The following is a 17,076-nucleotide window of genomic DNA, read 5'->3' as shown; positions in this document are numbered from 1 at the left end:
CTGCTTCTGCCATCTCCGGCTGTCCTGGGGCGTTTGGGTGCCTTGCTGCTGTGATGCACTTAGCAGTCCAGTTCTCAGGTCGGAAGTCCTACAGTCAAGGTGTTGTGAGGGCTGCGTCCTTCCCCAGCACTAGGAGAGACTGTTCCGGCCTTTTCCGGCGCCTGGAAGCCCCCTGCATTCCTTGGCCCCCTTAATTTTTCTTCAAGCCTATGTCCTGTATTTCATCTATGTACTTCAAGACACATTATAATTTTGTATTTTAGCCATTGTTTGGGAAAACAGCGATTCATCACAGCTTTCAGGTCCCAAATGTCCTGGAGTGTTGCGGTCAGCGAGGAGGTCATACTAGGATGTTGGCTGTCGGTTCTTTATGGGGTCAGAAACACTTGGCCTTCCTGGCTCCTTCCTCTACTCTCCTGCCTGACCTGGCAGCTTTATCTTCTCTTGCCTTATAGGGAGCTGGGCGCACGCCTTCACAGCTGTCCTATATGAGCTCCGCGTTTTTGATGCCTTCCACCTATATCTAGGGAGTAAGTGGGAACAATGGTTAGTTACTTCCTTTATAAAGACAAAAATGAAGTTCCCCCAACCCAAACACACTGACCTTGTACACCCTTGGCCTAGTTCACCCAGAACAAACCCACGGAGTGCTCTGACGTGGTCCAGTTGCAGAGGAGTTTTGATTTTTGTTCTGTGGTGATTACAAAGGAGGCTAAGTTCACAGTTACCACTTTCCTCTAAACTTAGACCCAGATAGCTTTGATCTTCAATGTTTCACGCTATTTTTTTGGTTTCCACTGCTTTGTGTTTATTTAGACTATGTAGCTCAATACTTTTGCTCTTCCTACAAAATTAAAGACACAACAACAACCAATATCATATCTTCCTAACAGAAGCAATAAATTTTGTCACCTTGATAGTCCCGATCTCGCAGGGATGACAAAGAATGCATTTGCATTCATAACCACTAACAGGGCCTCATTAGCGGGCTGTGGAGAAGCTGCTGGGAAAGCCGAGCGCTCTGCTCGCGGAGGAGCTGGCCGCCACTACCCAGGCTGCAGGGGCTGCTCCCCGCCACCTCCGGAGACAGGAAGAGCATCTAAACGATGCTGCACAGCGTTCGATTGTGAAGGGAAAGTCAGACAGGCCGGGGCACCCGCCCAGCCGACCACAGCCCGGCTTAACTGAGTAAATACTGTGAGTGGGGCCACTAGGCTTCCCACCTGGAGTCGGTGACATCTGTGACTCAGGGGTCCCCCAGCCCCCAAGGGTACCACTGTTGGGGCTTGGGGGCAATGATTAGCCACCCCTGAGTTTAGCGCTCTTGTGGAGCAAGTGTATGATTGGCTGGGATCTGAGGTCACGGTTGGGCCCTCCAAGGCCAGGCCTGGCAAAAGCCTTCTGATAAGTGGCCACATCCTGAGAGTGAGGACAGGTATTCGGGGGACAGGAAGAGCTCTGGCCGAGTGGAGGCAGCAGTGGAAGGGAGTCTTGCCGGCCCCACCCTGGGGCAGAGGCTCCCTCCTGAAATACTCAGGACAGGCTGGTGCATCCCCTAACACTTCCTGGACTTCCGGAAGAGCAGACTGTGATTGCTCCTCCGTGCCTTTTGGGGGCCAGTGAGGCACCTCAGATTTCCCTCTTCAGCATCCCAGGTGCGTTTCGGGTCCACCGCCCCAGGTGCCAGCAGCATTCCTGACATGAGAGGGCACCAGCCCCTGCTTCTTGTCAGGACTTTTCACACCGGCCCAGGGAGCGCCACTCAGGAGCAGAGGGTACAATAAGGGCAGAAAGCCCCATCACTGTGGATCAGAGGCCCCCGGTACCCCTGGAGGTGGCATACGACACACATCCTACCATCTGGCCGCCTGGCATGGGACCCCATCCTCAGCACCCCCCAAACAGCAGTGCCCTTCCTGGGAACACTCCTGCGCCCCTCTGGGCACTCGCCCGCCCCATGGGGACTCCGCTGTCACCTGGCGTCACAGGCTCATGTGGCTGCCACTCATACTGGAGTGTGTGCTCCGGAGACACGCCGCAGTGCTGCTGCCGTGCACTCTGCCGCCCTCGAAGCGCTCACTGGGCGCTGTCCCTGCTTGGCCTGGGAGCTCTAGATGCCGTCTTCCCGCCACAGAGCCACTAGCTCTATCCCCCACCGGGCCTCGGGACACTGTGTCCCCGCCTCAACCTCTGCAGACTCGGGGTGTTCCTTTTCGGCCCCCACAGGCACTGCCCACACCTCCACCTTTCGAATCCGCAGCAGAATTAATACTGGGGCTGTTTTCCCATCTTTCCACATTTTCTGGGCAAAGGACCCCAGGGCCCCATCGCAGCTCCTCTTCAGCCCCTTGATTTCAGACTCTCGGCGACGGCATGGTGCACAGAGGGGCGGGGAGATGCTTATTCTGTGCCCCGGGCTTTAAAATATATAGGTCTGACCTCCTCAACCCACTCCGACTCCAGCGCAGCGCACAGAGCGAATTTATTCCCCAGGGTCGTGCGTGGCGCTCTTCCCGCCGGCCACCGCAGCGTCAGTGAGAGCGCGGGCTCGGCCTGCGCCTCAGGCAGGCCCGGCTTCGATCTTGCGGCCCTCGTCACTGGGCAGCTGTCACCTTTACCGGGGTCGGAAACTGGGCTTTGGAGAAGCAAGTTCTCCGCCCCTCTGGAATGCAGTTGTTGGCCAGATGGAGTCCGTCTCTGCTGTGTACCCCAGGAACGTGTAGGTACCGTTTCCTCTCCAGAATCAAGCAAAGTAGCTGCTAGGCCTCAGTTCTTTGCTCAAATCCATGCGGGCTCACAGTGGCCTCCCCCTCCCCCAAGGCTTTGTGCCTTCCGAAAGGCTTTCTGGGAAAGCAGACCTGGCGTCTGCCCACTGGAACGTCTGGTTTCCCAGTTCTCACTAAATGCGAAACCAGCTCCTGGCGGGCTCTCTCCGCTGCCCAGCTCGCCCGTCCCAGGGAAGGCTGCGTGCTTCGTTTCTAGTCTGCCTCAGGGGAATTTCAGCCATCAACTGGGGTCCCGTGGCTGCTGACATTGGGTACAACCTATTTCCAGACTGGGGTCTACTTTGTGACCCGCCACCCTCTCCTTGGTTTCGGGGGGCATCGGTGTCTACCCTGGCTCTGGTAATTGTTCTCCTCTCACATTGCCTGGGCCTGCTCTGGAGAACAGCTGCCCAGGGACGAGATTAAAAACAGCCAGAGGTGCATCGCATCCTGGTTGGTCTTTGCCCTATGTGTGGAGATGTTCATCCTGATCCACTGCAGCATGCTCGGAGCGTGTTGGAAGGGTCCCGTCAGGGCCGTGCCAGCCAGTGTGCATCCCCGACAGTGGGATTCTTGAGTCTGACTCCAGCTTCTCCATCTCCTGTCCCTCCAGGAGCAGCAGGAGAGCCCCCACCCCCCGCCTGCCCCCAGCCTTGCCGCATGGGCTCGAGGTCCAGTTCCAGGCTCACAGCCATGGGAGTCCACGTCCAGTAAAGCCCCAGTTCCCCAGTGCACTCTGGGTGTGAGCTCACTTTGAGGGGAGAGCACAGCTATTTAGTTAGAGTAATACCGCTCCCTAGAAGCAAGAGCCCTGGTAGAAGAGATAAAGCGGATCATTACAGAGGTGCACCCACGTCCCTGCCTTGCAGCCCTCTATGTCCTGAGTGTCCCGTCTGCGGAGGGCCCCTCACCGCCTCGTACAATGAGAAAAGGCAGGAGATTTGAGGGAGTGAAGGACTCTTAACTCACACGCTCTCTGGTAGTGAGTCCTCACCCCAGTGCACCCCACCAGCCCCAAATTGTGATGATTAAGAGCAGTTTCAAGAGCCTTCCTTGAGCCCAGGTCCCAGGTGGCCGGGCTCAGAGCCAGCTACAGCGCTTCCTTTTTTAGGGGGAATTAATATTCTCATCACTAAATGCACACTAAAGACCCAACAATAGACCAGCTTTTCTCTTTTGTTAAAAACTTGCAAAGAGTTGCAGAGTTGAAAGACAAAGTAAAGCTCCTGTCTGAGGAGGTAAGTGGAAGCTGTTTCTTGTTTGGAGCACGCAGCCTCGAGAGCTGCGAGCTGTCTTCCTGTAGAGGGGAGGCCCTGGGGGCCCAGGCCCGCTCCCAGCAAGCCTGCGAGTGTGCTGTGTTTGTAGGAGCCGGAGACGGTGCGCGCCTCGCTAAATAATTTACCAGTTGATTAATAGACTCACAGGGGTATAATTAGTGGAGGGAGAGACGGTGGGCACGGTAACCGGTACAGTGCTTGGGGGAACAGGAGCCTTTATTTTTTTACGGAAACTTTCTAGGGTGCTGGGCGTTTGAAGATAAGTTGGGAAGAGCTCAGTGCCTCTTCCCTTTTGAAGTGGAAATAGGACAGTTTGAATCCGTCGAGTTTAATTTTTCACAAGCTTCAGGGGCCCCGCAGAGCAACTCCCTTTTTATTATTGAAAAAAAACTCTACATTTTTCTTTCATTTTTCTACACACACGCGCACACACACACACACACACACCAGCCCAAGCGGCGAGTCATAAACACATTAATTTACTTTTTTATTCGCCGGGGGTTTTCCTCGCCTCACCTCCTCCGGCTGTGCTGGCCCGTGTCCCCGAGTCCCCCAGCCAGAGGCCCCGCTGGAGGGTGGCCTGGAGGTTGATTGATGGATGCCCCCCGTAATGTATGCATTTCCGAGGGGCCCTCACCTCGCCTGACAATGCTTTTGAAGTAGCTCCTTTTTTCAAGTCAAACTTTGGACTTCTCCACTGGGACCGCTACAAAGATTTCCTTCTGGAAAATAGGCAGGGGTCTTCTCCAGCCTGAGAGAAGGCCGTGGCCACGCCAGCCAAAAAGGCAGCGGGCGTAAAAGTGCTGTTTGCATTCCGAGGCCAAGGGGCCCATTACTGAGGACAGATCTGTGAAGCGGGTGCAAGCACCTCCCCCGAGCAACAGGTTCACGCCCCGCGGGGGGCCCAGCGCCTTGTTTTTATTTTTATGTTTTTAACTAGACTTTCATTGCCAAAGTGCACATTCTCTTTCCATGTTACCAAAATGATGTTTTACCGCAGTGGTGGTGCCTGGCACGGGAAGGTTGCAAAGCTTTTTTTCCACGGGCTAGTCCAGCGGGGAAACTGAGGCTGTCAGGGATGCTTGGTCCGGGCTCTGTCTTATCCCCACAGGGGAAGCCTTTTTTTTTTTTTTTGAGCACTGAATGTGCACAAAGTGCTGGCTCTGCGCCAGGCATCCAGTTAAAAAGCCTTGAACACAGCCAGACCCAGACACCTCTGGGAAGTCTCCGGAGAGCTCTGAAGCGCAAGGTGTCCTCCTGCTCTGATCGGGGATTCTGGATGCGATTCCCTCTCCGAGAGCAGGCTCAGCGGCCTTGGAGAAGAACGAAACCTCCAGTGCACTCAGCCGTGAAATTGCCTTGGACAGGCAGGACCCTTCGGAGGCTCAGCACTGCTGCTCCAGCTGGAGGTCCCTGGGCAGCCCTGGCACGGCTGGAGCTGCACTTGAGCCCCTCAGATGTCCAAGGCAGGTGCAGCGGAAGCCCCTTTCCCTCTGGGGGTGTCCTTGGCTGACGGACAGCGACATAGCTTTGCTGGGAAAAGACTGTGGAGGGCCGACTGTCCTTGGTGACCTCCTGCGGTCCCTAGACCTACAGATCCAGGTCAGGGACACAAGGCTTGCGGGGCTTTGTCATCTACACGCCAGCGCTGAGGCTTCCTGTGCAAGGAGCCTGGCACAGCCTGCTGGATGCGGCGGGAGGGAAGCCCGAGGGCTACAGCTGGAGGCTTTGTACCTGTCTGTGCGGCTCCAAATGACAAGGGGGTCACGAGGGGCAGTGAGAGACCGTGGACGACGGACAGAGACAGGGCAGTTGGCAGGGTGGGGGCAGAGGAACGCGGGGCGGGCGGAAAGAAGGAAGAGCCTTCCCGAGTACGGAGGAGGGACCGTCCTCTCCCGCCGTCCCTCCCCGGCATCCTGGGGAGAGCTTCCCCCTCCTTGCCGCCCCATCTCAGAGCTCGGCCGCAGAACGGATTCCCCCGTGTGCTGGTGCCCCCATTTCTGCCTGTGCTGTCTGCTCCACGTGGGTGACTCCTTGGTCCCCAACACTGGCATGGCTCCCAGGGGAGCCCAGCTCATGTCTGAGATGCCTGAGTGGACATTCAGCTGAGTGGGCCTTCAGACCCACCAGGCCTCCCTTGGCACCTGGGCCCAGACTGTGCCCTGTGCAGCCTGCATATCTGTGTGGATGAGACCCTGTTTTTCTGGTTCCCATTCGGACGCTGCTGTGTCCCTTGGGCAGGCCTCTCCTGTCCTCCAAGATCTGGGCTCCCGTCATCGTTTCAGACTCATGGGCTGGCTACTTGTGTGCAGTGGGAGCGTGTCTGTGATGTTCAGCACTGTGCCTTGTGTGTCACAGCAAACGAGTGCTGATTGTTTACCAGCATGATGATCGTGGCAGCATTTGTCACCCTCCTCGTGGCGGCAGTAGGAAGGGCAGTGATAGCAAGTCCTTTTGGATACACAAATATTTCGTACATGGATTGTTTTAATCTCTTGCTCTCTTCTTGTGCAGACACCTAGAGGGCTAAGCAAGGAAGGTTTGACCCTGCTGTGTGCTGGCTTGGGCTCAGCTGGTGTGGCTGAAACCACTGAGAGCTGGGCTGGCCTGTTGGGGCCCTGGCTATGGGTTCAAGCAGGTTTTCATGGCTTCCGTGTTCCTTCCCCACATGTTGTATGCTGGGACTGGGGAGCCCAGCAGATCCCTCATTCCAGCTTGGTGCCTGGGACAAAGCTTGGCCTGGCTGGGCTGGACCAGCAGCTCTCTCTGAAGCTTCTGCGTGGTTGGCTGGGCTTCCTCGTGGCGTGGCAGTTTCTTCCATGGTGACTGGCTTCCCCTAGAACAGCACTGGAGGAGGTCCAAAGGCAGTGGCGGTTGGGGTAAGAGAGGTAAGCAGTCCCAGAATGCACTTCTGCTGGGGGGGGCGGGATTCTATTCATTGAGCTGGTCATGAGTAGAGCCTAGACTCAGGGATGGGTAGCAAGAAGGTAAGGCTGTGTGTGGCTCACCCCACCAGGGAAGGCTTGACCTGAGCATTCAGCTTGCCTGGGAGGCAGAGCAGACCTTAGCATCCTAAGGACCTGGACCATCCAGTGACTTCTGCGGCAACCTGAGGATCTAGTCTTGTTCTTCTTTGCAGGGAAAGCTCTGGTCAGGAAGTAAAGGGGCTCCCCAAGGGCAGGCTCCCGTGAAGAGCAGAGAGGACAGAATTCTGGCTCTTGATCTCATCACTGCAGTGTCCTCTTCCTCCTACAAGGTAGAGGAGGGACAGAGCACAGAGCTTCAGCAAGCCGCCCTAGAGCTGCAGTGGCTCAGTTGAAATCTGAGCTCTCCTGCCTGGTAGCTGTGTAACCTTGGGCAAATTACTTCTTCCTTCTGTGCCTCAGTTTCCCAATCTGTAAAATAGGGTGCTATCAAGACATCATTCAAAGGATTGCATGACGGGAATGCCAACTAACAGTTGTATTGGAATGAACACGTGCTTAGGCCGGAAGCAGGCTCATGGTGCGCACTGCAGCAGGTGCGGTTGTCACCAGACTCACCGTTGTCTTCTCCGTCCCGTAACCCCGGGCTCAGGGCCTCCTTTCCCGCTTTGCCCAGAGTTCCTAACTTTCCCCCCCGCAAGTCTGTGTGGACAGCAGCATCCTTGCTGCCTCTGAGATGTGGGAGGAATAAAACTGCACGGAGCACACACTCACCCGTGGAGCCCACTTCACCCCTTGTGATCTCGGTGTACCTCCAGTACACTGCCCGTAGGGTAATCCTCTTCATGTATGCAAGGCTGACCTCATCTTCCTGGAGATGCTCAGCTGCCACTGAAATATGCAACAGTGCATTTGGAAATAAGAATATTTATCAAGTCATTATACACAGTGTGGCTAAACATTTTTGTTAAGTAAGTCGTGTCAATGTGCAAAGTGAAATACCAGTTATCTAGGGAAGAGCGTTGCTTTATTTTTGTTTTCATTTTTTGAGGTGAGGTCTCATTATGTAGCCCAGACTGGCCTCAAGCTCACAGTGACCCTCTTGCCTCAGCCTCCCAAGTGCTGGGATGACCTGGCAGAAGAGTGCCTATTTTTTAGTGTATGTGTTTTTTTCCCTCATCTAAAACTTCATTAAGAGTTAGAGGTGTGCACAGTGCCTGCCTGGCAAGGGCAAGATCCTGAGTTCAATTCCTGGTACCAAAAAAAAAAAAAGAGAGAGTTAGGGAGTAGAGCACTTGGCCAGCATGTGTGATGCCCAGAGTCTAGAGCCCAGCAGTCATTAGACAGCGCCACACTGATATGTCCGCACCCAGGCACGGGTGTGTCAGCACCGCAAGCAGCTGATCTTCCTGCGCTTCTTGCTAAGAGGACCTGGCAGAGGAGGAGTGGTAGAAGTTGGCTGCCACCCTGTAAGGTGTGAGAGCCCCAGAGGGACCAGCAGTTGTCCAGAGTCCCAGGCTAATGTATTTCTGTGGATTTTAAAAAAACAACATTAAAACATTGTTATTCTCTGGTACAGCTGTCTTTGAAGCAATTTCAAATGTTGTCACTAAGCATGTAGATGTGAGAGTGCAGACTTTCAGAAACCAAGGGAGCCTTAGCAGGCATCTGTTTAATCTTGTAGCTGGGAAGCCTAAGCCCAGCGAGAGAGCCACTCGCTTGGGGCAAGTGACTCGTTTACCAAGAAGCCGGCCATAGCGAGCCAGTTTCGCCCCCTGCAGAACTGCAGTGTGAGCCATGGAACAATCCTAGTTTCTCCCCATCGTCTCCCTTGACAGGTTTTTAAAAATGTTCCACTTGGCATTAGAAAGGCCCACTTGGGGGCATGCAGGATCCACAATCTGCCAGCAGGTGGCAGTGCATAATAAACAAACTGCATCGCTACAGAAACACCTGGGCCAGGTCCTTCTCAGACACTGGGTTTCTGGTTACAACCAAGGGCAGGGCTTGCAGGCCTCGGCTGCCAGAAGCCAGCACCATCCAGAGAGCGATGCTCTCCAGGAAACCATTAATTTAGCTTTCACTGTATCCCTGTGATGCTTAGTGGTACCCCCAAGGGGCCCATCCAACCTAAGTCTTGGACAAGGCTTTGAGGGTGCTGGGGGAGAGATCTGGGCTGGGAGTGTGTGTGACTATTTTTCCTTCGAACATCAGGATACCAGAAATGGAAATGAACACAGAAACGGAAGCAGTCTTCTCTCCACAGTCCTGGTCTCTTTCTAAGGACTCAGACCAGATCACCTGGGTCCCTGGGGACCCCTTCAGGGACGGAGGAGCTCAGGGGCAGGTTCCAGCAGCTTCCATGGACCTGATATCGCCTTGGGCCTGGTGGGGACTCTCCTTTGGGGAGGGTGTAGTTGTGGGGTGCTGTGTGTATAGGTGTGTGTGCGATCTAGTGTGTGTCAATGCCCGAAGCCTGTGCTTGGCGTGTGGGGTGTGAAGCGTGTGTGCAGCGGCATCTGTAGGTGAGTGCACGAGTGTGCAATGTGTGTGTGTGGAGAGTGTGTGTCTCGTGGGTGCACAGCCTGCCCAGGTGGGCTTGTGAGTGAGCGGGTGTGTAGGGTGCGTGGTGAGCTGCTTACCTCCTGATTCTCCCCGGGTTTCAAGGCGGGTTAGAGTCAGTCACCTGTACACGCCTGCAGAGGGAGCCCTTTCCTTTCCCCTGCGCTCTGTCCTACCTTCCCCAGTCACCCCCACCCCCAGCCCACCACCCTGTGTTCAAGTCACAGCCTAGCCTCGGCCAGGGACACTGAGGAATGGCGGGGGAGTCTTGGTCCCCAGGGCCTGCTCAGCAGTGTGGACAGCAGGTGGCAGCCAGGCACAGCACGCAGCACTGCAGTTGCTGGTGCAAACTCTCGAGCAGCCGGGCGCTCTCTCTGCAGCCCTGGCTCCCATCCTCAGCTGTCTGAGCTGGACCACAGCAGACCTGCCGCCCGCCTGGGAGGAGTCAGCCCACCTGGTCCGTCTCGTGGGCGGCCCGGCTTGGTTGGTGCTTTGTCCTGACCGAAGCTGAAGGATGGGTGTGCAGCAGGGAGCTTGATGCAAGGCCTTGGAGACAGGAGGGGACGCGGGAGTCCTGGGGTCACATCCCACCTGGGGCCATGGCCCACCTAGCCCCGTGCTGAGCGCTCAGAGCCTGGCAGGGAACCAGCGCGTTGAGATTTTAATAATCTCGAGGTCCACTAGAAGGATGCCATCTTTCATGGAAGACCTTGAGCAAAAAAAAAGAAAAGGCAAAATCATGTGTTGTGGCCTCATGAAATAATGGGACGCTCATATCTTGCACTTGGCTGAACTCAGGGCTGACATGACATTCCGAAGAGGTAGCCCTTGGCAGTAGCTCGTCTGAAGGGTAAGATGTTAACTGTCAGGCCCAGAAATCAAGCCCGAGGCATCTGACTTAATGGTGAAAGACTTCAGCCCAGCAATGCAAAGCCTCTCCGAGAGGAGGATAAAGGATAAATGGACACATTATCACGCGGACTTTAACCCTGCAGCAGAATGGGGCTACGCACAGCTCTGTCCAGAGAGCCCACCTTTTTGCTGAGCTGGCAGGCAGAGCGGAGGGTGTGGGTGGGAACGAGAGTACCACGGCCGCGCAGCTGGGCCTGAAACCCACCCCAACTGCACCAGACCCCTGCCCCCAACCCTAGTTGCCAGCATGGATTCTCTGGGCTTCCCTGGGCTCCTTTTTCACGACCTCGGCAGGGAAGGGGCTGGTTTCCGTCCCCCAGGACCCCGTTCCATGCTTGGTGAGGAAAGCTCCGTAGTTCTCTTGCCCATGAACCTTGGAAGAAATAGAGAGCCTTCCAGGTCTTAGAAATGGCACCCTTTGTCCGTCTGTCCGTCCATCCATCCAGTGTTAAAGTACTGAAGCTCAATAACAAGCCGACCACTCTGGAGACCCCCACCTTCACAGGCAGGGGCGGGAAGACAGGAATTAAATAAATACCATGGCCACGGTGACTGACTAAGTGGTGGATGAGTCCTTCCAAGAAGCGTCGAGAACTTGTGTCTCCCTGCTCCCCGCAGACAGCGGCTCCCTTGGGTCTGGGGTCAGAGTGGAGCCTGTGGGTTATCACTTGCTTCCCCATCTTCCTTCTTCTGAAGCCCCCAGCCCTGCTGCGTCCCTGGGCCTTTCCAGCCAGGGCTGGACTGAATCATGCCCTGTGCCCACTCCAGCATGGGCCCTGTGCTTCACAAGCCTGGGTCTCCTTGGATAGAGGGTCCATCCTTGCTGCAAGCCATGCTGCTTTCTCATCCATTCTGCACCCATTCCGGGTGTCACCGTTGGAAATGACCCTGACACGGACATCTTTGCCCACCTGTGCCAGTCTTGTAGGTGCACATGCTTAGAAATGAGGCTACAGGGTCAAAGGCCACAAGGTCAAAGGTCACAGCTGCTGGATCCACCCGTGACCTGTTCCACGGCTCAGCCAAACCAGCAACCAAGTGTCATGGGGTTCTTTTGCTCCCTGGTGACCCTCTGGCCCTGTGGTTTGTCCATCTGGATACTGTCTGTCCCTCCCACGAGGACGTGGCTCGGGCAGGTGTCCTGTGCCCCCAGTGTGATTTCCCGGCCAGCTCAGCCTCCATCCAGCGCTACCCACGGGATGCAGCACTGGGAAGGCATATTCTGTAGCAGCTTCTTTTATAGGTGGAGCATCCCTAAGTATTTAGGGCAGATCTAGACTGGAAAGTTCTATGGTAGCTTCTGACCCCACAGTGTCTGTGGTGGGTTTGTTTATCCTGACAGAGAACATAGGTTTCTGGACCAGGAAATGCTCCACAGCCCAGGCACTCACAGGGTCAAGTAGAAAACAGAGCAGGTCCCGTTTAGGAGTCTTGGAGCTCCAGGAGAAGTCTCGCGTGGTGTCCCCTCCCTCGACATTTGCCCTGGACTGTAGACAAGGATGGGGTTAGGGGGAGGCACTCTGGGTTTACAACCCTGGAATAAATGGAGTGATCACCCAAAGATCTAGGCGAGGTTTCTCAATCCCTCGGTCGTCTCTCTCATCAACTAAGGCTCCAGGCTCACCAGCAGGCAAGCATCTGTCTCCCAGCAGCCAGCGAGGCTGAGATGAGGCGTGATTGGGAGCACCCAGGGCCCAGGTCTCCGCTCTCTTCCATGGAGTCCATAGAATTCGTTTTAATGTATTTGGTTTGCTGAAAGGAGAAACTGCCTGCCGGTGTATTTCACCTCTGCTATGTGTCAGACACTGAAAAACTAAGTAGACCTGGCCCTTTGTCCTCAGGACCCCACTGTCTTGGTTAGAGCCAGGAACTGGCCAAAGAAACTCCCAGAATGCTGATAGCAAGTGGGAGAGGTCAGGAAGTACAGGTGCAGTCCTCAGAGACTCCCGGGAGGGAGCCTTCCCAGGTGGCCGGAGGTGGGGGCCAAAGGCTTGTCCAGGCATGGGGGGGCCACCTGGAGACTGTTCCCTGTCCTGGAAGCACGGGAGCCACCACAGGTGATAAGCAGGGGAAGAGACGGTATCACCCCTACCAACTCATTCCTGCTGGACAGCCAGGTGCTCTCCTCAAAGCAGAATCCGTTTCTGCCCCTTCTAGGGACTACGGAAGAAGGATGGAAAGACAGGAGAGAGGAAGACCGCGGAGATGCAAATACTTAGAATGAGCCCGGGGTTCTTTGGAGATCAGGGCGCTGTCCCACACCTCATGCCACTGGGAGGCAGCTGGGAGTGAGTTTTTGCAAATCTTACCCTCAGTGTCCCCTGGCTGTCAACTGGGGGACTGGGGGCTTCCCATGTGTGTATTGGGCCCCCCCCCCGGACAGAGCCACGGTGGTCAGGAGGGGGAGCACCGTGCAGAAGCTTCCAGAGCAACTGCCGCACACTGCACCCGCCTGGGGCCGCACAGCTAACAGTGGTAATATTTACCAAGTGTTTCTGGGAAAATGAGTGCAAAGTGCAGGAATGCAGTGCAAATTGCTGGAACGCAGTACATTAGCAACATAGGACATTTAATGAGCCTGGGAAGAGAGGCGTGTTCCAGGAAAATGTCAGTCGCAGCAATGTAAACAGAAGGCTTCTCAGTATCTGCTTCTCCTTCATTTCAGGCTCCGGTTCTGAGTGGGGCTGGGATTCTTAAGATCTCGGTTCTCGAGATCAAGGATGGGGGTGACTTGAGAGTCGTGGGGGGCAGAGGTTGTGGGCCCAAAATAGCAGCAGGCAGAGGGGGCACCAACTTGGTCTCATTTGAGGAAACCCAACACTTCTGGGGGCGTCTTGTGTGCGTCCATGGAGACCACATTCTCAAGGGACACTGCAATAGACGTGCTGCCCCGCCCCCAGCTCCTAAGATGGTGGAATGAGGAGGTGAGGCCTTTCGGGTAGGTTGGGGTGAGCCTTGTGGGGCAGGGTAAAGGCTGAGACCCAGAGAGAACCCTCATGCTGTGCACCACAGAGAACCCTCGTCTATGATACTGCGTTATAGCCGCCAGAACACACTGAGACGGGGAACTGTTCTCGAATTGCCAGAGGCTTGGGAACTACGCTGTCTGCCCATGGGGACAGGGTGAAGGCGTAGGTCGCCCTTGTCAGGGTGAAGACGTAGGTCACCCTTGTCAGGGTGAAGGCGTAGGTCACCCAGCGCATTTCCCATCTTCAGCAACTGGATTTCTCTTGCATGGGACATAGGGATCCAGAGCCTTGTCCAGGTGGCCACAAAGGCTCCCCCTACACCCGTCTCTCCAGCAGCTCCGTCTGTGCTCCAGGAAGGGTGGGAAGGCCGAGGCCAGCGGAGCGCTCACACAGCCCCTTTCTCCGCAGTCCCTGACAACGTGGTCATGAAGGTGCTGAAGGAGCGCCTGGACCAGCCCGACTGCGTGCAGAGAGGCTGGGTGATGCACGGCTTCCCGCAGGACCTGGACCAGGCCCACATGCTGGCCAGCCTGGGCTACAGCCCCAACAGGTGAGCTGCCCTCACCCTGGGCCCCTCCCGCCGAGCGTGCAGCTGACAGGGTGCGCTGGACACTGTCATCTCCCAAGAGCCTTTCAGGGGTCCCGAAGCAGAGCTTTTCCTCGTTCCCCATTCCCACCCAACAGCCTCCCTTGCCCTGTGGTCTAGGAGCCAGGCCTGGTTCAAACTGGGGCTCTCAGGCTCCTGGCTGGACCTGAATTCCCGCATCCTTGCAATGGTCACGAATGCCCAACAGCCTTGCCTTCCGTGTGGGGCTGTTGTGCAAATCAACTAATGTTTTCTTCTCTTATGACAGCTTGGTGGTTTTGCACTTAAATCTTTGAAGTATACTGTAGTATATTTATAGATGAGTCATCTATTTCCCACAAAGCATTGACATCGGTTCCAACACAGTGTTGAGTGTTGTTAACTATTCTCTTCTTCCCGCACTGGTGTGAACTTGAGGGCAACCACCGTCCTAAGTAGTGCAGACAGAAGTGAAGACCAGCCCAGGCGAAGGCTGTGGAGTTCGAGCTTGTGTAGCAAGGTGGACGGCCACCGCCCGGCACCGCAGCTGAGCCGGAAACTGAAAGGCAGGCTGAGGAGCTGGAAGCTTTCTTTGGCTGAGAAACAGGAGGCCTCAGTTCGGGCCACCTGGTGGGAGGCTCTTGGCTTGGGGAAGCTGGGCGTCCTGTGGATTGGTAAAGGGAATGTGTTTGGCCTTCTCTGCCTGGACCTGCCTAGGAAAGGGTGGCAAACACACAGGAGGCTGTTGGCTGTTGGTCAAGTCCTGCCTTTGAGGGCGATGGCTGCAGGTGCTGGCTTGACTTCCTGGGCAGGTGCTGCAGGCTGTGGGCTCAGGTTCTGGTTTCCTCTGTGGTCTGGCCTTGTCTGTTTGTGTGTCCAGACTCTCGAAATACTTGGGTCTGTTTCCACACTTTCTACTGCCTTCCAAGTGCCTCTCTCTGCAGCGGTGCCACCCTGTGGAAGTGCATTGGCGCTGTCACATGCACTGTATTCAGCTGGTAGCTCACACAAGCCCCTCCTATCCCCCTTCCTTATGACCTATTTTATATGCTTACTGTTCCCAGTAAACATTACAGCACTTTTATGATGTACAAGAGAAAACTATCATGGGAATTGTATCTGGAATCGCTGTCAATTTACAAGTTGTCTGTAGTGGTCTGGCCTGGCAATACCCTGTCTTTTTTCACTGGCAAAATGGTCAACACTTTCCTGGGGTTTATGGTTTTGAATGCATTTCTAGGCAATGTGCTCTTTGTTTTTCTTGTTGATATTATGGATAGATAATTTTGTCCATTTTATTTTCTAAATGGAGTTTTCGGGAGAACAGGAGACATTGATTTTTGTTTATTTATCCTGTATCCAGGCTCCTTCTAGAACTCTGCCTGTTTCTGACAGTTTTGCTGTTGATTCTCCTGAGTTCTTGGGTGGACGATCATGCCATCTACACATACTCACCCTCTTCCCCCTCACTTTTCAGTATTAATTCTCTTCCTCTTCCTCTTGTGCTGACTGGCTGGGCAGTGCCTGCAGAGCAAAGTCATGCTGGACTGGCGTTCAGCCCTGATCTGAAGGAATAACCTGTCACGCTGCTTTTAATGCACCTTGGCTTTTGGTTTGAGGATGATATAAGCCTTATACATCACTTTTATTAGTGCACACTAGTTCTACAGATGGATGGGTTTCATTTTGACGCATTCGCACATGCACGTAACATACCTTAGTCATTCTATACCATCAACTCTGTTACCCTGCCCCCCTCTAGTTTTACATTTTTCTTTCTTGGGGGCTTTAGTGTGTACATAATATATTTCAAACATATCTATCCCCCTTTCCCTGCACTTATACCCTTACACCCCTCCCCGTGTTCCCTTCCTCTTGTCTGATAATCATCTCCCCACTACTTTTTTTTTATCGTCTTTATAAATTCCACGCATTAAGGCGAACATGCAATATCTGTCATCCTGAGTCTGGCGTACTTCATTCAACAGGGTGACCCCCAGATCCGCCTGTTTTCCTGCCAGTGACAAAATTCTGCTCCTCGTGGCTGAGCAATGCTCTGCGGTGTACAAGGACCACACTTTCTATACCAATCATCCGCTGTGGGCGCCTAGGCTGGCTCTGTATCTTGGCTACTGTGAATTGTGGTATAACAAACTGGGTTTGCAAGGGATACACAATTTTTATATAAAGTTAAGCAAATACATCTCCATGGACTTAGAATATCCAAATTTAGAATTTAAATGTTGAATCTTATAGATATTTTTAAGACTTTTTTTCTCTTTTTGTCATATTGCTATAATGAGTTATGTTAATAGGCTTTCTAATAGCCTTCCCCTTCAGGTAACTTTTGTTTCAATATTATCCTTTCAAAAAATATTATTCTTTTAATACTAACTCTGTCTCTGGAAGATAGTTTGACCTTTATGACCTTGGCCTCCACCGTCAGACCTCTGAATGTCAAGTTATGCAGCAAAAGGGACTTAGCAGATGTAATTAAGGTTACTGCCAGTTAACTTCCAGTAGAGAGGTCATCCTACTATCTAGATGGTCCCCTTAAAGCTAAGGGGAGCAAAGAGGAAGTCAGAGAGAGTCTAAGCATGAGAAGTATTTGACACAGGGCTGCTGGTCCAAAGATGGGGCGCTCATCTTCGACTAGGAAGCCAGGTGAGAACTGCACCCCTGGCTGACACCTTGACCATAGCCAGTTAGACCTGCACCAGATTTCTGTCCTTTCAGATAATAAATGAGCATCTGGGGGATACTTTTATTCTTTTAGGCCTGTAGTAGTGTGTTATGGCAGCAATAGGAAACTAATACAGTGCTGGGATGTATCAGCTTCATTTTTATTTAGTTTTCTTGCGTTATTATGCACAATATGGGTTTAAATTTTTCTGTCTTTTGGTGCAATGTGATAATTTCACAGGTTTCTATTCCTTGGAGGAGGCACTTTGGAGCAGTGTTAGCTTGTTACCAGTTTTATTTCATTCATAGTATTTGGTCTAGTTTAATTTCTCTCTTGTGTAAATGGTCTTTCCCTAGAAAATCACCCCTTTCTCCTATGTCTTTAACTTTAAAGTGTGTACTAACAAAATTGCAATCGGC

The 17,076-nt window shown here is 53.8% G+C and overlaps 1 protein-coding gene across 3 annotated transcripts in view; it reads left to right on the top strand.

Annotated features, from left to right (window-relative positions):
- Positions 1–17,076, top strand: part of Ak8 (adenylate kinase 8) — a 116,283-nt gene that overhangs the window by 51,281 nt on the left and 47,926 nt on the right. For all 3 annotated transcript variants that reach the window (XM_013506604.1, XM_005408390.2, XM_013506605.1), the window contains one exon: positions 13,818–13,959. In XM_013506604.1, coding sequence (XP_013362058.1) covers positions 13,818–13,959 — 142 coding nt within the window. The remainder of the gene's footprint in view (positions 1–13,817; positions 13,960–17,076) is intronic.

Source organism: Chinchilla lanigera, unplaced genomic scaffold (assembly GCF_000276665.1).
Source record: "Chinchilla lanigera isolate Chin_1 unplaced genomic scaffold, ChiLan1.0 scaffold00112, whole genome shotgun sequence".
NCBI lineage: Eukaryota > Metazoa > Chordata > Mammalia > Rodentia > Chinchillidae > Chinchilla > Chinchilla lanigera.
The sequence above is the reverse complement of the archived record's forward strand: the minus strand, read 5'-3'. Positions and strand labels throughout refer to the sequence as shown.